The sequence below is a fragment of the Erinaceus europaeus genome, chromosome 10 (assembly GCF_950295315.1).
Source record: "Erinaceus europaeus chromosome 10, mEriEur2.1, whole genome shotgun sequence".
In the NCBI taxonomy this organism is placed as follows: Eukaryota; Metazoa; Chordata; class Mammalia; order Eulipotyphla; family Erinaceidae; genus Erinaceus; species Erinaceus europaeus.
Window position 1 is genome coordinate 17,243,048 of NC_080171.1, and position 21,049 is coordinate 17,264,096.

General features: G+C 43.4%; 1 protein-coding gene across 1 annotated transcript; it reads left to right on the forward strand.

The window, feature by feature from the left end:
- The first annotated feature begins 1,813 nt into the window (after positions 1-1,813).
- On the forward strand, positions 1,814-4,601 carry LOC103113291 (olfactory receptor 13J1). The gene has a single exon (XM_060198910.1). It carries the CDS (start codon positions 2,022-2,024, stop codon positions 2,961-2,963), a length of 942 nt encoding a protein of 313 aa, XP_060054893.1. The 5' UTR covers positions 1,814-2,021; the 3' UTR covers positions 2,964-4,601.
- Positions 4,602-21,049: the final 16,448 nt, after the last annotated feature.

The window sequence follows — 21,049 nt, forward strand, 5'->3', positions numbered from 1 at the left end:
TGACAAGAAGGAGAGAAATATGCCTCGTGGGAGTAATGGACTTCTTACCACTAGTGGCCTGCAGACAGCATCAGAATACAAGTGGGCATGGAAACTAGAAAGGACTCTGCCTGGGAGGAGTCAGCTTCAGCAGCCTAGGAACACTTAATGTCCTCACATGCTCCCCTGATTCCTGGCATGTGGCAGGAGGACTCAACTATTTCTTGATTCTGGATAAATGCACAAGGACTGGGGAGGAAAACAAGGGGGGTCTCATGCAAGACAGACACTGACAAGAATTGCTGCTCAACCCAGACCCAGGCTTGGGCAAAACATCCCAAAGGTTTGTTGGCATTGTGCTAAGTTCCCCCCAAGCACTGAGAGACTGAGGATTTCCTTCTCCTTCCCCTACTCTTCCTCCTCCTCCTCTTCCTTCTTCTTCTCCTTCTTGTTCTTCTTTTTGCCTCCAGGGTTACTGCCAGGGCCCAGTGACTGCACTATAGATCCACTTCTCCTGGAGGCTATTTTTTTCCCTTTTGTTGTCCTTGTTGTTTATCATTATTGTTGTTGTTACTGCTGTCATTGTTGCTGGATAGGACAGAGAGAAACAGAGAGAGGAGGGGGAGACAGAGAGGGAGAGAAAGATAGTCCTCTGGCTCTGAGCCAAAGGCAACAACAGGTGATTTGAGAATGGGTCAAGAGGTTTGTCACGTTATCTCAAAGGTTCACAATAAAGTCAATCTAAGCATAGGAGCTGATGAAGCAGGTCCTTAAGGAAGAGGACGAGTCAACAAGCCCACTGATAGCCTCAGAGGCCAGTAGCCCCCTCCCCAAGTTTTCTGTGAAAAGGCAACTCAGATCTGGCAGAATAGAAGATAAGGGAGCAGCGTGTTAGACTTTAAACCAATAACTCAGACTCTTTTTAAAATCAGAGGGCCCTAAAAAGTCATCTGTCCACATGCTTCTCAAAGTGTGGGGCCTGGCCAGCAGTAACAGTATCACTCTGTCCTACTAAGTCAGAGACTCAAGAGGTTGAAGTCCAGCAGTTTTGCAGGTGCTTTTGGAGCACATTCAGGGCTGAGCAGCTCAGGGTCTGCCCACTGTTTCCCACATCGTGCTGGGAGAGCCTGATCTGCAGGCAGTTATCCGGTGCTCTGTAAAGGAAGAATCCACAGTCCAACAAGGCTGGGGGATTACTTGTGCTATACTGTTATTAGAGTGGAAGAAACCACAGTGGCAGGGCTCAGACAACAGCCCACCTGGCTGAGCATACGTACTACCATGCACGAGAACCTGGGTTCAAGCCCTCAGTCCCCACCTGCAAAGAGGAATGCTTCACAACCAGTGAAGCAGTGCTGCAGGTATCTTTTTACCTTTGCCCCTCTGCCTACCTTTCTCCAAGTTCTCTCTGTCTCTACTAAAAAATACATATAAATAAATTGGGGCCAGGTCAGGGGAATGCCTGGCTGAGTGTATATGTTGGAATGCACAAGGACCCAGATTCAGGCTCCCCCCACCTGCAGGGAGGAAAAGCTTCAAGAGTGGTGAAAGAGGTCTGCAGGTGTCTCTCTGTCTCTTTCCCTCTCTATCTCCCCTATCCTCTTGATGTCTGGCTGTCTCTATCAGATAAATAAAGACAATTAAAAAATTTTAAATCATTATAAAAATGCATAAGTTAATATAACAAAATGTATTTTAAAAAAGAAACAAAAGGAAGAACAATGGTATTATAAAGGCATTGAGAAGGCTGTACTAAAGAGCTGTAGTTACTTGTGGTTGATCCAGTGTCATTTCAGACTGATTGACACTTCTATGACACTGTCTTAGGGAAACGCTGACCCAAAACCACTGTTGCCCTTCACACAGAGAAACCATAGCACAGAAGTGTGAAAATTGCCCAGTGACTCAGAGAGGGCATGTGGCAGAACCAGCAGAGATCCTAGCAGTATGTGTCACCCCCACAGGTGCTCTGGGGACTCCCAGTTATACTGCACCCCTTTTCCCTCTATCCCAGCTGCGTGTCCCCCTCAGGACCCCACAGCATGGAACCAGTCGACAATAGCACAGAATTCTCTGAGTTTTTCCTGAAAGGATTTTCTGGGTACCCAGCCCTGGAGCACCTGCTTTTCCCTCTGTGCACAGCCATGTACCTGGTGACACTCCTGGGGAACATGGCCATTGTGACGGTGAGCGTGCTGGACACCCGCCTGCACACACCCATGTACTTCTTCCTGGGCAACCTCTCCATCCTAGACATCTGCTACACGTCCACCTTCGTGCCCCTGATGCTGGTCCACCTCCTGTCAGCCCGGAAGACCATCTCCTTCGTGGGCTGCGCCATCCAGATGTGCCTGAGCCTGTCCACGGGCTCCACGGAGTGCCTGCTGCTCGCTGTCATGGCCTTCGACCGCTACCTGGCCATCTGCCGGCCCCTCAGGTACCCCGTGCTCATGAGCCCCCGGCTCTGTCTGCTGCTGGCGGGAGCCGCGTGGGGCCTCTGTCTCGTGAAGTCGGCGTCAGAGACCATCATCGCCATGAGGCTGCCCTTCTGCGGCCACCGCGTGGTCAGCCACTTCACCTGTGAGATCCTGGCAGTGCTGAAGCTGGTGTGCGGCGACACAGCAGTCAGCGAGGCCTTCCTGCTGGTGGGGGCCATTCTGCTGCTGCCGGTGCCCCTGACGTTCATCTGCTTGTCCTACACGCTGATCCTGGCCACCATCCTGAGGGTGCCCTCGGCCGCCGGGCGCCGCAAGGCCTTCTCCACCTGCTCTGCGCATCTGGCCGTGGTGATGCTTTTCTACGGCACCGTCATCTTCATGTACATGAAGCCCAAGAGCAAGGAGGCCCACGTCTCTGACGAGGTCTTCACGGTCCTCTATGCCGTGGTCACTCCCATGCTGAACCCCGTCATCTACAGCCTGAGGAACAAGGAGGTCAAAGAGGCTGCCAAGAAGGTGTGGGGCAGGAGACAGGCCTCCAAGTGAGGGGGTAGGGACCCTGCAGAGGGGTCTACATGGCTGCGTCTGCCTCCAGTGAGGACAGGAATGAGGGCAGGGCTGGGGGTCTGGAAGCTTCATGCAGAAAGGGAGCACCAAGTCCCACTGGTAAGGCTACAGTAGCTCCCAGATGCTGCTCTCTCCCTAGAACTGCCCCGGGTCAGTTTTGCTGTTGTTGCTGTTGTTGTTGTTGTTGTTGTTTTGACTCCAGGGTTATCGCTGGGGCTCAGTGCAGGCACTAAGAATCCACTACTCCTGGCAGATTTTTTTTTAATTTTATTGGGTAGGAAAGAAAGAAATTGAGATGGGAGAAAGAGATAGAGAGATGCCTACAGACCAGCTTCACCACTTGTGAAGTGACCTCCGTGCGGGTGGGGAGCTGAGGGCTCAAACCAGAATAAGGTTTTTGTTTTTGTTTTTGTTTTTTTAATAAATGAGCATTATCAGTATAAAGATGACAATACCAGAACCTGTGTCTTTCCCAACTCTGAGCAGAGCTGGGTTGGAATTCGTAGGTAAAAAGAGTGGCTTAGCGCCCCCTGTGAGGTGGCAATAGAGACCGTGCTAAGCCTCAGTCAAGATGCCCAGTCTTCTCTAACCACCACGACAATACCCCCAGCAGCCCAGGGCCTGGGTTCCCAAATCTCCCCGTTCCCAGTAGCCCAGCAGGTCCCAGGGCGTCCTGGCTGCCACCTAAGCCTCATTCAGGGAGTCTGGCTCCTTAGGTGTGTTGGGATCATCTGGATGTTGGGAGCTCTAAACATGCCAGCTCTTCTGCCCCCTGGTGGAAGGAGTTCTCAGTCCCCCTTCTGTCTCCTGTTTCCTGTGGGGGTGAGAACAAAAGAGAGAGAACTCTGACTTTGTACAACTCCACAAGTCACAGCTAGAGACACTCAGTCTTCTGTGACCAAGCCAGAGTGAAAGCCTTGGAGTTCGGGGCTCATCCTCTGGGCATTGAGGGTTTGCAATCAGATTTACTTCTAGAAAGATCACTGATTAGATGCTTTTTCCACCCATGAAATTGGTGAAATTTTTTCCACTTTTTCTTGGGGGGGGTGGTCCAGTATAGTTGCCGACACATGGTATGACCCTCCCCTCCCCATTGTAGGTGTCTGCAAGACACTCTCCACCACTTAGGTCCTCTTCCATCACCACATCCCGGGACTCCAGCACCCCTCAATCCTATTCCTCCCTCTCCTTCCTCAGAGTCCTTTGCTTTGGTGCAATCCACCAAAAATTGGTGAATTTTCAAATGTCTGTTGTTACCTAAGTGGAAGTAGGTGATGTCATGAACTGCTGGATGGGGTGGGAATAAATGACATAAACTTCATGGAAACTCTGAGTCAAGAGATTTAAGATTTCCAGAACCTCTCACCCAACACCTGTGCTTCTAGAGAGTTAGTAAAAGAAAATACAAATGATTATTCATACAAACAACTATGTACAAGGATTTTAGTTACAGAGTTATGTCAGAAACAAACAATTATAAGAATCTCAATGTTAAGTCATAGGAGGATGGGTGAATAAATCCTGGTAGAGTCCCCTGATCAAATATAATGCAGCCATAAGAAATCTTATTTTTAATATGATATTTAAGAATGAGACAAACATGTAATTAATTAAATTGAGAACACATCATTTTTGTATTCAGTCTGATCATGATTCTATTTTAAAGTGCTTTCCTAGCAAATATATGATATGTAATAAAATGTATAAAGAAACATCTGGAAAAATGAGAAAATATTACCTAACAGTTTCCTTGTGTGAAGAGGGTATAGAAATATTACCATCTTAATTCATTTCAATTTTGTCCAAGATGTCTAATAGGAATATAACCATAGCCTTTTAAAGAATGGTGTTAGATATTTCTAAGAACTGGAAGGTCCTCTGGCTCTGGAGGAGAGCGGAGAGGCACCTGTAGAGACCTGACCCAGCAGACAGAGTGGAGATATTTGGATGAACAGGTGAATTTGAGGGGCGAAAACAGAGACAGACTGCCGGTCAGTACGCAGGCTTTCAGCTTATTTGGGTGGACAGCACTGCCACAACTGAGGCCAGAGAGCAGGAAGAGGAGAAAGAGGGCTTGTGGCGCACAGGAGCCATAGCTGGTCTAGACTTGTTGAGCTCAAGGCCTCCTGTCTGTGAGGAGCTGGAAAATCAGAGGCAACAATCTCCCAGTGTTTTCCTTTCACTACTGTTGTTGGTTTTTTTTTTTTTTTTAAAAAAAAAAGGTGGTGGGGGGAGGGCAGGGTTAGATAGCATAATGGTTTTGCAAAGAGACTCTCATGCCTGAGGCTCCAAAGTCCCAGGTTCAGTCCCCTGCACCACCATAAGCCAGAGTTGAGAATGCTCTGGTTAAAAAAAAAAAAAAAAAAATTAAAATTAAAAAATCAGAGGACAAATCACTACAGAAAGGAAAGTTCGGGGTTTGTTTTGTTTGTTTGTTTGTTTGTTGCTTTTCCCCTTTCATTTTTGGGTAGAGAGAAGGGAATTGAGAAAGAAGGAGATAAAGAGGAAGACATGAAGAAAGAGCCCTGATCACTTCTTCACCATTCATGACATTTCTCTCCTGTGGGTGGAGACCAGAGGCTTGAATCCACCAGGGTCCTAGCACGAAATTATATGTGCACTCAACTGACATTGTTGCTGTTTTGTTTAATACTCTTCTGAACCCCTTAATTATGTTGGATTGGTATTCTTTAATGTAAAGGAAGGGAAAGAGGAGGAGATGGGACAGGAAAAGGGAAAAGCAAGTTGTATTAACTCATGCAACAAATAAATCCCCAACTTAACGGTAGCTCACAAGAGCTCAGTCCTCACACTTAAGCTCAGCCATTCACTTCCCTAACATTGTCATGAATCCAGGTCCTCTCAGCACCCCCGGGAGGAGACACTGATGAGCAGCTTCAGATGCCCAGGCGTAAAGCAGGGGAGTCAAGTACTCCAGAGCCTCTAGTCTGAGGAAGTGTCCCCTCAACACCCGAGCCAGGGCCCTCCTGGAACAACACAAGGAAACTAGATCTTTGAAGTCCTACAGCTGCCAAAGCCTAAAACTTCTGTACTTCAAGAGTTTGAACTTTAAATTGGGTAGGGACTATGATGTTCCCCAAGGTCAGGGAGCAGGCAGGATGTCTCAGTACCAGGGGACGAGGAGGCTGGTCCTCGGGGTCTCGGCCGTGGCCCAGCCCCACACAGGGTGTCTGCTGGTAATGAGCTCAGCACATCCTACACTCAGGCCAGACTCCTGCCTGCCACCCCCAGTGACCCGTGTGCACTAAAGACCAAGGGGCTGTCGTGAGGACGTCAGGAGAACCCACACAGCATGTTGATTTTTCTCCTAAAATCTTTCTGAACAGCACAGAAACCAAAATATTTGCTTCTGGAAGGAATAAATAACACCAATAGTGTCAGCCACCACTTATCAAAAAGTTAGCATGCACCAATCTCTGTGCTAAAAGCTTTATGTGCACCTCTCACTGGGTCTCAAAATAACTTGACAAAGAAATGTTACTCTAATCTCTGTCTTACAGATAAGCACCTAAAACTGAGAAAACTGTAAGCAATGGCAGCTCGGGACCTGGGCCCTGTGCGGTCTGACACCAAACTCCGTAGTCACCCAGGAATGAAGTGGTGATTCCCAGATCCAGATATTTCAAGGAAATCCTAAAAGTTGTTCTGTTTAAGAAAACCATGACTCTCCACTTTCTTTCAAAATAATTCCTAGATCCTAGTCTGAGTATGTAATGACTCACATTAGACTTCCCAACCAATGAAACGGGTACGATATCGAGATTAACCTTGCCAGGTGATCCTGGTCAGTCCATCAAACCTACAGGGTGGAAATTTCTGGGGAAATGTAGAGAAATGTCTCAGAGGTTACAGAATGGAAGAGCTCAGCGAACTGAATGACTCACCACAGGAGGAGAAATCTGACTGAGTTCTTACAGGATAATTGGAACCGAAGCAAGAATCTAACCTGGGTCCCTCAGTCTCAGTCCAGAGCTCAAGTAAGTGCGCAAGGATTTATAGGGCGGAGGGGGGGGGGGAGGCAGGAGGGCAAGGGAGAGTCTGGCCACAAACACACTCAAATGAGTATCATCCTCACTTGGTCTTCTGTTAGCAATAAGGGAGAGGGCTCCTGGCCATTGCTTGCTTGACTTGCAACAGTGTGTTTACAGAGGTGAACTGTTGATCAATCCTTTAAAAATGAATCTTAGCTATTTATGACCTTAATAACAGAAAAGTCAGTGTTTGCCTAAGCTGAAGGGTTTTACTTGGTACTTGTTCACATTCATATATTTATGAGACAAAAAATTTACTGGATGTTAATCACATTTTAAATAAATACAAATGAATACAAAAAGAGAGAAAGAAAGAAAGAAAGAAAGAAAGAAAGAAAGAAAGAAAGAAAGAAAGAAGAGGAAGAAAAAATGCAGAAATGCAGTCAGGTGGTTCTCACCTGATTGAAAACACCTGCTAACCTGCTAAAGCTCGGAAGCAAAGGAGGTTTATGAACCAAGTGGTGGCTGGCCATCTGTTGAGTGGCTGCCCTTCGAAGCTCACATTGTATGACTGGAGTGGGGACATTTGTTCTGCTAAAGGCCATTTAGATATTTATATCCTTTGTGGTTCATAGAAAATTATCAAAAGTCAGCACTTAATATTACTATTAAAAAAAAAGTTCCAGGGCCAGGAGGTGGTGCAGCTGGTTAAGTGCTCACATTATAGTGCACAAGGACCTTGGGTTCAAGCTCCTGATCCCGGGGCCGGGTGGTGGCTCACCTGGTTGAGTGCACATGTCACAATGCACAAGGATGCGGGTTCAAGCCCCTCGACCCCCACCTGCAAGGGAAAACTTTGCGAGTGATGAAGCAGGCTATGGGTGTCTCTCTCTCTTCTTCTCTATGTCCCCCCATTCTCTCAATTACTGGTTGTCTCTATCCAATAAGTAAAGATAATTAAAAGGGAAAAAAAAAAAAGTCATGCTCCTGGTCCCTACCTGCAGGGGGGAAGCTTCATGAGTGGTGAGGCAGGGCTGCAGGTTTATTTCTGTCTCTCTCCCTCTCTACCTTCCCTCCCCTCTCAGTTTCTCTGTTTCTGCCGGGAGAGCCTGAGGGTGCTTATTCCTGAGCAAGTGTTCTATCCAATAATAAATAAAATATATTTTCAAAGAGCTCCTGGATATAATGAATTCCATATCCCGCCTGTGATAACCTCAGCAGAGCCACACCTTCAGGCTGGACACTCCCCCGACCTTGCTAGATTGCTGGAGAGTGGGGCCCACTGTCCCGGAAAGTTCACACCATTGTTTCTGGGTTGACCCCCAACTCTCCCTTCAGGTCAAGATAAGGGCAGGTCCCCCAGTCTAGGGAAGCCCCCCATCTCTGGAATTTATGATGGCTGGACATGGGCGCCTTTCTACACATGCCACCTTCCTCCTCTTCCTTCTTCAATTAAAAGTCACGGGTTACTGTGTGTGGCTAACCGTAAAACTGCCAGAAAACATCCTGATTACTCAGCTGCCTCCCTTTCCCCACCTGCTGCCCTAATGTGCCTGCAGTTTACCTCTGGAAAAATGTACATTGTAAAGCTTATGACCGAACCTTGTATGGTAACCTTTCACTTGTGATCAGTCTGTTAGTCAAAATGTGACTATGCCCTGTGTTGCTCTATGTTTGGGTTAATGGTTACTTCAAGCTTCCCCCCCAAGTTATGGATATATTTACCTGCTTTTTCTTTCAATAAACAAATTATCCCACTGAGGCTTTCCCAGAGCTGACTGCCCTGTCTCTCTGCGCACTTTGGCCTTGACTCACTCACGGAGCTACCCCAGGACCCCCCAGGTGGCTGCTTTGCTCTCCGTCTCCCCAACGGCCAGGGGAGGGGGAAGGTGGGCAGGACCTGACGTGGCCGGCCCCACACTAGATGAGGTGCTGTAAGGACAGAGTAGACCAAACAAGACAAGTGCACATGTTCATCACACAAGGACACGGAGCGATGGCCAAGGACTCTGGGGACACAAGAAAGGAGCAGGTAACTTCAGGATTCTGGAGGGAGGCAAGGAGAGGTGGGGGAGATGGAGTTCTACCCTGGGGGATTAGTAGAAAAACCTCCATTGGAAAACAGAGTTAGGGGATGCCCATTAAAGGGGGTTCCCGGCAAAGATGTAGTGCTGGCAAAGGCATGGTTTATTTAGAAGAGAACGAATTTTTCCACCCCTAAAGATGGTAGACATAATTAAACTGGAGGAATGAAAAATAATAATAATAATCCAGCCCTGGAGTATAGGCAGGGCTCCAGCACTATGTTGGCTTAAGAGTCAATGAGGAGAGAAAGGCAAGAGACAAGGATTCAGTCTTCTAATGGTGAAAGTACCACTCAGCTCCTATTTCTCCTTTAGATATAGCATTACCTGGATCACTGGGTAGCTTTCGTGTCTTAAAAAATAAAAAAATAAACTGCGTGTGTTGGGGACTCTGGGGCTCTATCCTAGAGTAGTTGATACTGATATATCCCAAAGAGGCAGTGAGACCAGCTCAGAAGAGCAATGAAAGTCACCTGGGAGAAAAACTATTTCTTTTCCCTTCTCCCTTAATAAAGCCAGTCAATAACAACACCTCTGCCAGTTTAGAACCTGGCTTTTTCTCGTTCTGTGAAAATCATTGCCAATATCATTCATCTTAAAAATCAGTAAAGTAAGAAGCCAAGATTTGAGTCACTTGGCTTTGGTGGCCAGGCTTCAGTCCTGTGACCAGTGGCAACTTTGGAATATACATACATGTTCTTCTAAGTACTTTGAAAATTCAATGAGTGACCTATGAGTTTGTAAGGGAAATGACCATTAATCACATTTACACATTTTGTGGAGTGAAATTTTTCAAAATGTATGACCCAAAAGAACATCATTCATCACCCACCTGTACTCAAGAGCTGATCTCACCTAACTCAGAGATGACAAGTGTGGTTGATTTCTAACCTCTTATTTTTCTTATAGCTAAAAGCTCAAGCAACTAAACAATTCTAAATATAGAGCACTCACTGTTCAGTAAATGTATTGATCTGAAATACTGTGGACATAATTCAGCCATATTATTACCAACTCAGACACTTGGGCTCTCCTCACATAACAGAATTTGACAAGAGGTCAATATATTCCTACACAGGGCTTATAAGGGCTCATGCTTAAGTCTAAGTATAGCAAGTTCCATCCTAGAGTAGCTGTGTTTTGCTTTCCCCTGCTAACTAGGAATAGCAAAGAGGATCACCTGAGAACACAACAAGGTAAGACTAGGATCACTCCAGAAACCCACCAAGCCACAGGTAAATGAAAACATATGTGGCTCGTGGACAGAGGGACTTAAGGAGAGATTCTTGGGGCTTACTTGGGAGAAGCTAGTACCAGTCCAACAGTCTGCCAGTTGAAACACTATCTCTGGTCTGAGTTTTATCAACAAAAACTGCTGAAGAGAGGATAACTTAAGCCTCACCAATTTACAACTGTGAGTCTCCACTGCTATTTCCCCTCAGGGGCTAAAATGGCAGCAATGAAGCCCTATACTGACATGGGGGGCAGAGAGCTGGCCAGGAGAAAAATCTACACTCCCAGCAATCAGGAGGTGTGATTATATAGAGGGAGCCTTTTCACATCCTTCTCATGATAAATTAGGAAAAAAATGGTGAGTAAGTCCCTTATAAATCTGGATTTTTTTTCAGGAACACAGAGCCAAAGAGTGCAGTTCAGTTCAGCTCCAGCTGGTCGGGAGGTGGGCATTAGGCCCAGAACTTTGGACCCTTGGGGCATGGGAGTCACATTGCATAATCACTGTGCCATTTATCCCCTACCCTGTTTTGTCTCTTGGTTGTGAATGAGTGATTAAGATAAATAGTATACTTATAGTTAAAAAGGTCCAGGCTCCCATAGGCTGCAGGGAAAATAAAGAAGTTAAAATGACTGAACAGCCACAGTGCTTCACCTCGGGGATTGAGGTAACATTAAAATAACCATTGATTTTATTTCCTCTTTATAGAGGGTGAGAGACAGAAAAAAACCAAGAGAGTGAAGAGGCACTATAGCACCGGTACAAGCTCCCCCTTGCAGGCACTACCTTGTGGTGGCCAAGGATTCAGGCTCAAGTCCTGGCCCATGGTAATGTGTGTGCACTACTTGATAAGATACTTGCTAAATGGCTTCCAGAGGCAGGGCTACAGAGCAGCAGCAGCTGTGATTCTTGCCTCTCCTCTCCTCTCCTCTCCTTTCCTCTCCTCTCCTGGGTCAACTAGGAATACCAAAGGAGACCACCTGGGTACCAAACCAAAACAGCTCTAGAACAACTTCAGGAACCCATCAAATCACCAGTGAGTGCAAACACATGTGGCTCATGGACAGAGACAACAATAGGGAAAAAATAAGTGACTGGTAACAGTCCAGCAGTTTACCAGTTGAGACACCACCTCCAGTCTGTTTCACCAACAAAAAGATGGCTGAAAGCAGGACAGGACTTCCCTAAGACTCACCAAATGCAACTGTGAGTCTCCATTTCTACTACCCTCAGAATCTGGAGCAGCAGGAAGGAGAACCTGTGCTGATACCAGGGGACAGAGAACTACCCAGGAAACTCAGGAGAAGATCTACCTCTCTGTGACCTAGCAGTGGGGCTGTGAAAGTCTCTTTGCATAACCACTGGATTATCTCTGCCTCACCCTGCTTTATCTCTTGGTCAGAAGTCAGTGATTAACCTAAGAAGCCTACTTATAGTTTTAAAGCCCTCAGGCTCCCATAGCCTACAAGGAAGAAAAAGAGCAAAAGAGACTTTTAAGCCAGTGTGCTCCAACTCAGGGATTAAAATAATCTTGAAACAACTGTCAATTTCCACAACAGTGAACCCTTTAATTACCTTACTTAGACACAAGTCAATCCAGGCTAGAATGATCAGTAATTTGAAAAATACTGAGAGAGGGACCTCATAACATAATATTTAAATGGTTAAACTGACAAGAAGAAATATTGGAGAAATGAACCAGGACAAGAGTCCAGCTAAAAGCCCCACCAAGGTTGAAGCACAAAATAATGAGGTCAACATCCAAACACTAGTTAAGGAAATAATCACAGGAGTGAGTAAAAAGTTTGGAAGAATTATTATCAAAAATTCAGAAAAAACAAGACTCTGGAAGGAAACACTAATTATCTCCAGGTTATTAGAGAGCTGAAAGCTGAAATAGCTGAGCTAAGAACACAACTAGCTGAACAAGCTAAAACAGTATCAGAACAGGGTAACAAAATAGATGAACTCCAGAAAAAAGTAGAAGGGAGAGAGAATAGAATAAATGAGGGTGAAAACAGAATTAGCAAGATTGAGGATGAAACAGAGACAACTAAAAAGGAAGTAAGAGATCTCAAAAAGAGATTAAGAGATACTGAAAAAAACAACAGAGATCTATGGGATGACTTCAAAATGGCTTACCAGATAACTTCATTATGGGCTTACCAAAGGAAGAGAGGGAGGGGAAGAAAGCATTCTTCAGGACATAATAGCTGAGAACTTCTCTAGTCTAGACAAGATCAAAGACATAAAGGTTCAAGAAACCCAGAGGGTCCCAAACAAAATTAACCCAAACTTAAAGACACCAAGACACATCCTATTTAGAATGGAAAGTAATAAGGATAAAGAAAGGATCTGTGGTTGGGGGGGGGGGGTGGCACAGTAGTAAAGCTTTGAACTCCCGAACATGAGGTTCTGAGTAGGATACCCAGCAGCACATGTGCCAGAGTGATGTCTGGTTCTTTCTCTCTCCTCCCATCTTTCTCATAAATAAATAAAATCTTAAAAAAAGAGAAATAAAGAAAGGAAGGAAGGAAGGAAAAAAGAGAGAGATAAATAAAGAAAAGGAAGGTACTGAAGGCTGCAAGAGAAAAACTAAGAGTCACCTTCAGAGGAAAACCTATAAGATTAGCAGCAGACTTCTCCACACAAACACTACAGGCCAGAAGAGAATGGCAAGATATCTATCAAGTGCTCAATGAGAAAGGCTTTCAACCAAGATTACTGTATCCTGTTAGACTGTCATTCAGACTAGATGGAAGCATCAAAACCTTCTCAGACAAGAAACAGTTGAATAAACTATCACCAAGCTTGCCCTGAAAGGAGTTCTGAAAGGCCTCCTATAAACAGTCAGACCACCATAAATATCCCATCTATCAGAACCCTCTAAAACTCTACAAGAATGGCATTAAAAAATATTCAATCTCTGATATCAATAAATGTCAATGGCCTGAATTCACCTATGAAAAGGCACAGAATAGGAAGATGGATCATAAAACACAATCCAACAATATGCTGTCTACAGGGAACCCACCTAACTCAACAAGACAAACACAGGCTTAGGGTGAAAGGATCAAAAACTAGCATACAAGCTAATGGCCCACAAGAAACAGCTATTCCCATATCTGACATGATAGACTTTAAAATAAATAAAATTTTAAAAGATAGATATAGACACTACTTAATGCTTAGAGGATCAGTCAATTAAGAGGACTTAACAATTATTAACATCTATGCACCCTATGAGAAGTCATCTAATCTAAATACATCAAACATCTACTGAAAGAGCTACAGGATTATATTAACAATAACACAGTCATAATAGGGGACTTCAATACCCCACTCTCTCAACTTGACAGATCATCTAGGCAGAAAATCAATAAAGACATGAGGGAGCTAAATGAGGAGATAGATAAACTAGAACTATTGGACATTTTCAGAGTCATTCATCCCAAGAAACTGGAATACACATTTTACTCAAGTCCACATGGGCCATTATCAAGGATAGACCATATGTTAGGCCACAAAGACAGCATCAGCAAATTCAAGAGCACTGAAATCATCCCAAGCGTCTTCTCAGAACACAGTGGAATTAAACTAACACTAAACAATCAACAAAAGATTAGTAATAGTCCCAAAATGTGGAATCTCAGCAGTACACTACTCAACAAGTACTGAGTCAAAGAGGAAATAAAGGAAGAAATCAAAATATTTCAAGAATTCAGTGAAAATGAAGACACAAGCTATCAAAATATTTGGGACACAGCAAAGGCAGTACTGAAAGGGAAGTTCATAGCCATACAAGCACACATTAGGAAACAAGAAAAAGCACAAACAGCCTGATTGCACATCTTAAAGACCCAGAAGAAGAACAAAGGAACCCTAAAGCTACCAGAAGGACAAAAATCACTAAAGTTAGGGCAGAAATCAATAACATTGAAAATAAGAAAACCATACAAAAGATCAAGGAAAGTAAATGTTGGTTCTTCGAAAGAGTGAACAAAATCGACAAACCTTTAACCAGACTCACAAAAAGAGGGAGAAGACCCAAATAAATCAGATCATAAACGAAAGAGGAGATATCACAACAGACACCACAGAAATTCAACATATCATGCGAGGTTTCTATGAACAACCCTATGCCAGCAAGCTAGAGAACCTAGAAGGAGTGGATGATTTCCTAGACACCTACAAACTTCCAAAATTAAGTAAAGAGGAACTAGATAACATGAACAGGCACATCACAGCTAATGAAATTGAAACAGTTATCAAAAACCTACCCAAAAATAAAAGTCCTGGACCAGATGGTTTTACAAATAAAGTCTACAAAACTTTCAAAGAAGAACTAATACCTCTACTTTTAAAAGTCTTCCAGAAGATTGAAGACACTGGAATACTCCCTGCCAGCTTCTATGAAGCCAGCATTACTCTTATACAAAAAGCAGACAGGGAAACAACCAAAAAAGGAAACTACAGACCAATATCTCTGATGAACATAGATGCTAAAATATTGAACAAAATTCTAGCCAATCAGATACAGCAGTATATTAAAAAGATTGTTCATAAATATTGTTTTTTAATAAACCAAGTGGGGTTTATCCCAGGCATGCAAGGTTGGTTTAATATATGTAAATATATCAACATGATCCACCACATCAACAAAAGCAAGACCAAAAACCACATGGTCATATCAATAGATGCAGAGAAAGCCTTTGACAAAATACAACATCCCTTTATGATCAAAACACTACAAAAAATGGGAATAGATGGAAAATTCCTGAAGATAGTGCAGTCTATATATACCAAACCTACAGCAAACATCATTCTCATTGGTGAAAAACTGGAAGCATTTCCCCTCACATCAGGTAATAGACAGGGCTGCCCACTATCACCATTACTATTCAACATAGTGTTGGAAGTTCTTGCCATATCAATCAGGCAGAAGCAAGGATAAAAAGGATACAGATTGGAATAGAAGAAGTCAAACTCTCCCTATTTGCAGATGACATAATAGTATACATAGAAAAACCTAAGGGATCCATCAAGAAGCTTTTGGAAATCATCAGGCAATACAATAAGGGGTCAGGCTACAAAATTAACATTCAAAAATCAGTGGCATTCCTCCGTGCAAACACTAAGTTAGAAGAAGTTGAAATCCAGAAATCTATTCCTTTTACTATAGCAACAAAAAACAATAAAATATCTAGGAATAAACCTAACCAAAGAAGTGAAAGACTTGTATACTGAAAATTATGAGTCATTACTCAAGGAAATTAAAAAAGACTCAAAGAAGTGGAAAGATATTCCATGTTCATGGGTTGGAAGAATTAACATCATCAATATGAATATACTACCCAGAGCCATCTACAAATTTAATACTATCCCCATCAAGATCCCAAGCACATTTTTTAGAATAGAACAACTGCTACAAATGTTTATCTGGAACCAGAAAAGACATAGAATTGCCAAAACAATCTTGAGAAGAAAGAACAGAACTGGAGGCGTCACACTCTCAGATCTCAAATTGTATTATAGGGCCATTGTCATCAAAACTGCTTGGTACTGGAACATGAATAGACACACTGACCAGTGGAATAGAATTGAGAGCCCAGAAGTAAGCCCCCACACCTATGAACATCTAATCTTTGGCAAAGGTGCTCAGACTATTCAATGGGGAAAGCAGAGTCTCTTCAACAAGTGGTGTTGGAAACAATGGGTTGGAACAGGCAGAAGAATGAACCTGAACCACTATATTTCACCAAATACAAAAGTAAATTCCAAGTGGATCAAAGACTTGGATGTTAGACCAGAAACTATCACTTAGAGGAAAATATTGACAGAACTCTTTTCTGCATAAATTTTAAAGGCATCTTCAATGAAACAAATCCAATTACAAAGAAGACTAAAGCGAGCATAAACCTATGGGACTACATCAAATTAAAAAAAAAAAAAACTAGCAAAAGAAACTACCCAAACCAAGAGACCCCTCACAGAATGGGAGAAGATCTTTACATGCCATACATCAGACAAGAGGCTAATAACCAACATATATAAAGAGCTTGACAAACTCAACAACAAGAAAACAAATAACACCATCCAAAAATGGGGAGAGGACATGGACAGAATATTCACCACAGAAGAGATCCAAAAGGCCAAGAAACACATGAAAAAAATGCTCCAAGTCTTTGACTGTCAGAGAAATGCAAATAAAAACAGCAAGGAGATACCACTTCACTCCTGTGAGAATGTCATACATCAGAATTGTAACAGCAACAAATGCTGGAGAGGGGTCAAAGGGACCCTCCTGCACTGCTGGTGGGAATGTCAATTGGTCCACCTCTGTGGAGAACAGTCTGGAGAACTCTCAGAAGGCTAGAAATGGACCTACCCTATGATCCTGCAATTCCTCTTCTGGGGATATATCCTAAGGAATCCAACACACTCATCCAAAAAGATCTGTGTACACATATGTTCTTGGCAGCACAATTTGTAATAGCCAAAACCTGGAAGCAACCCAGGTGTCCAACAACAGATGAGTGGCTGAGCAAGTTGTGGTATATATACACAATGGAATACTACTCAGCTATTAAAAATGGTGACTTCACTGTTTTCAGCTGATCTTGGATGGACCTTGAAAAATTCATTTTAAGTGAAATAAGTCAGAAACAGAAGGATGAATATGGGATGATCTCACTCTCAGGCAGAAGTTGAAAAACAAGATCAGAAGTGAAAATACAAGTAGAACCTGAACTGGAGTTGGTGTCTTGCACCAATGTAACAGACTCTGGGGTGGGTGTGTGTGAGGGGAGAATACAGGTTGAATAAGGATGACAGAGGACCTAGTGGGGATTGTATTATATGGAAAACTGAGAAATGTTATGCATGTACAAACTATTGTATTTACTTTCTAATGTAAAACATTAATTTCCCAACAAAAAAATTTTTTAAAAACAACTGTTAATTTCCAAAACTGTGAACTCTTAACACTTTACATATATACAAGTCAAACCTGGCTAGTGTGGTTATTGGATTGAAACGTGCTGAGAGAGGCACCTCATAATACACTGAATACAATGGTTAAACCAGGAAAAAATATTGGAGAAATGAACCAGGCAAAAAGTCCAGATTAAAGCCCCAAAAGATAGACGCACATAAGAATGAAGACAACATTCAAATACTAACTGATTCAGTAGTTACAGGAGTGAGGAAACCTTCTGAAAGTAATGTCATCAGAAATGGGCAAACAACAAATGAGACTCTGAAAGAAAACACTAATTATCTCAAGGTAAGCAAGTCTCATCCTGGTTTTCTGAGGTGAGTCAATGCTTTGGTTTTATATGAGTATTAGCATACATTCCTCAGGACCATCCAGTCAGGAAAAAGAGGTGGCACACACCTCTATATATACATTTAGTTCACTGACCTGCATGGTTACAGGTTCTTCATATGATATGTTCAAAATGGCATAGTTGGGAGTCAGGCAATAGCACAGCAGGTTAAGCACAAGACTGGAGTAAAGATCCTGGTCTGAGCCTCCAGCTCCTTACCTGCAGGGGAGTCGCTTCACAGGCGGTGAAACAAGTCTGCAGGTGTCTGTCTTTCTCTCCCCCTCTCTGTGTTCCCCTCCTTTCTCCATTTCTCTCTGTCCTATCTAACGACAATGTCAATAACAACAATAATAACTACAACAACAATTCAAAAAACAAGGGCAACAAAAAGGGAAAACAAATTAATAAATATTTTTAAAAGTTTAAATATATGTATTTTTTTAAATGGCATAGTTGTTCACTACTGATATCCTAGGAAGGCTATCTAGCGGCCAACTTGGCTATTTATGCATATGTGTAGTCATTTAGGAAAGGTCCTTTGTGAAATATATGTGGTTGATAACTTCATAATTGTAACCCATAGGGGTTAACAATTAGGAGGAAAGAGATTAAATCCTATCTCTATGCTGTTTCATTCCTACCGAGAGGTTTTAACTTTATAGAAGAAGTCTATCTGCTGCCTGAGTCTCATCTTCTAAGACTCCTTCCTCTTGGACTTAATATCCCTAAACCCAAATAAATCTCTTACTGACTAGTCTAAGGATTTTAATCCTTCTGAAATAGAAGGAGTTGGAAGCCTTGCACTACCATCAGCTTGACATGGAAGACTAAGAGGCTTCAAAGACAAAGGCCAAAGACAAGTCACTTTTCAAACCCAATAAAAAGAGGAACCAAATGAAGCAAGTACTCCCCAAGTGGCTATGATCTCAATGGCTCTTCCCTTCCCTGCTGGATTAGAGTCAGATCCTAGAGACACCTGATTGGATGAAGATGGCCCAGGCTGACCACTGGGCAATAACCTAATACCATATTTTACTCTACTCCAAAATCTATCAGGTACAAGCCCCAATGGTGGAGTTTAAGGAGGAGCCTCCAGGCACAGGTAGTAAGGTGACAGGTGATCTTAGTGATTACAGGAAAAGACTAGCTACAAAGGAAGGCCCATTACCACTTGGAGAGATCCAAGTAGTCTGACCCCAGAGATTATTTATTAACAGAACTCAGCTGCCTTGACATTATAGGTAGGGAAAGCCTCCATCCACCCCCATGAATGTATCTACAAACTTCAGAACATCAAGTCAATTTGCCAATACTCCCCTGGGTGGGTTTTTCTGTACTCAACTGGGGGAATCAGAATAAGAAGGTTTTGATGATTTGGGTTGTTCTAAGCATATACCTCTTACATTAGGATCACTTGTCTTACTGCCCTTCAGAGTCCCTTTCTCTTAGTCTCTTCAACCTCATCTAAGGCCCATGCCTGACTGATTACCATCCACACCTTTTTAACAGGCCAACAACAACTAGTTATATAGTTCATAAAGCAATACAAGTTGTCTAACCACAGATCACGCCCAAGTGTTAGTCCATCAATCACTATAAAAACAACAGTTAAGATCCCCTCAGATCTGCCACTCATAGAACAACAAAAGAAGTTGCAGGATTTTGAGTCCCACCAATGGATGCAAAAAAGAGAAAAACAATGAGGGGAACAGGAGAGATAAACAAAATGCACATGAACTTGGAAATGCACATGAACTTGGAGAGAGAACTAGCGCATAGCTGAAATAATGTTCACAACGAAACATGGTTCATCCCTGCAGGGTCTAATCCAGGGATGACCAGTCCCCAGGGAGCCATTTCATCTGATCCTTGCACAGATCTCTATTAAGGAAGCACAACCTGAACCAGAAAACAGACCAATTAGGGTAGCAGATAATAAAACTGACAGAAAGGGAGAAGCAAAGAAAATGTTATTGGGGAAAGAGCCATGGAGCTCCCAGGCCATAGACAAACTCAACAGCTTCAACAACAGCAAATTCAAAGGACAAGAAGCCCTCTATGATGACCCTGCCATGTCACCAAGAATTGTTATCCACTTGGACTCTTCATGTGAAAGAAATTAATAAGTGATTAATAGGCCAGCAACATAATTCATCTGGACAGTGAATGAAAAAGAAAAAAGGAAACATTAGATCCTCAGAACCAGCAATAGAGCTAAGCAGAATGCTGGGAAAGAAAGAGAGAAAGAAAGAAAGGAAGGAAGGAAGGAAGGAAGGAAGGAAGGAAGGAAGAGTGGAAGGAAGGAAGGATGGGAGGGAGGAAGGAAGGAAGGGAGAAAGAAAAGAAAGAAAGAAAATGGAAGGAAGGAAGGAAGGAAGGAAGGAAGGAAGGAAGGAAGGAAGGAAGGAAGGGAGAAAGGAAGGGAGAAAGGAAGGGAGGGAGGAAGGGCAGCTTGAGAGCTTGTGAGATACCTCACCTGGTACTTTGCCATGTGCACAACCAGGGTTTGATCCCAGCCCCCACCCTATTAAAGGAAGCGTCAGTGCTATGGGTTCTCTCTCTCTCTCTTCTCTCTCTCTCCCTCTCTCTGTCTCTCTGTCACTCAGCCTCTCTGACATATCTGTCTCTATAAAAAGAAAGTGGACAATACCAGACTAGGTATTTAGGACTTATGTACAAGCATAAAGGAGACAGCAAGTGCAGGAAGTTCACATGCTGATTCTGTAGATGAGGCAGTACTTTTCTCTGAAAACAGGAAAAAGCTCACCAAGTAGAGCATGTGCCTTATGTTGCACAAAGTCCCAGGTTCAAACACAGGAATCACAGGGGTCCCCCATCGACAGTGCTGAGGAGCTCAACAGAGAGCAGAGCAGGACTGTGGTGTCTCTCAGATTCCCCTGCATCTCTCCCTGGCTCCTCCACTCATCTTCTCAAGTAAATAAAGAACAGACTTCTCTGGGCTAGAGAGGTCTCTCAACAATATCGATCATGTACAAGAGCCTGGGCTCATATTCCTGTAATGTATCAGAACACAGAGGTCTGTTTCTCACTCGTGCTGCAGGTCAATTAGAGGTTCACTGAGAGTCTGCTCAACCCTGTCATCTGTCATCTGTAGCCCTTTAGGGACTTCTGTTTGTATGATAATTGTATTTGTTGTTGGGTTAGCCTTGGTTTGCAAGATTGCAAATATTTTAGAAGAACAATCTCTCATCTCTTCAAAATATGTTATGCCACCTCACCCACCACCAAGGCTCTAATATCCCTCCACCAAGTCCGTTGGGTCCCCTCCACGTTTGCAACCACATTCCCCTAACCACCACCACCCCAAGGTAACCTCAGTTCAGCAGTCTGAGACCAGTCTTCATTTTATATTGCTTATTCCCTTGATTGGCTTCTTTATTCACTCCATATGAGAAAAGATCATTCT

Coding starts and splice junctions, on each gene's coding strand:
- LOC103113291 (XM_060198910.1), top strand. CDS start 2,022: ATGGAACCAGTCGACAATAGCACAGAATTCTCTGAGTTTTTCCTGAAA.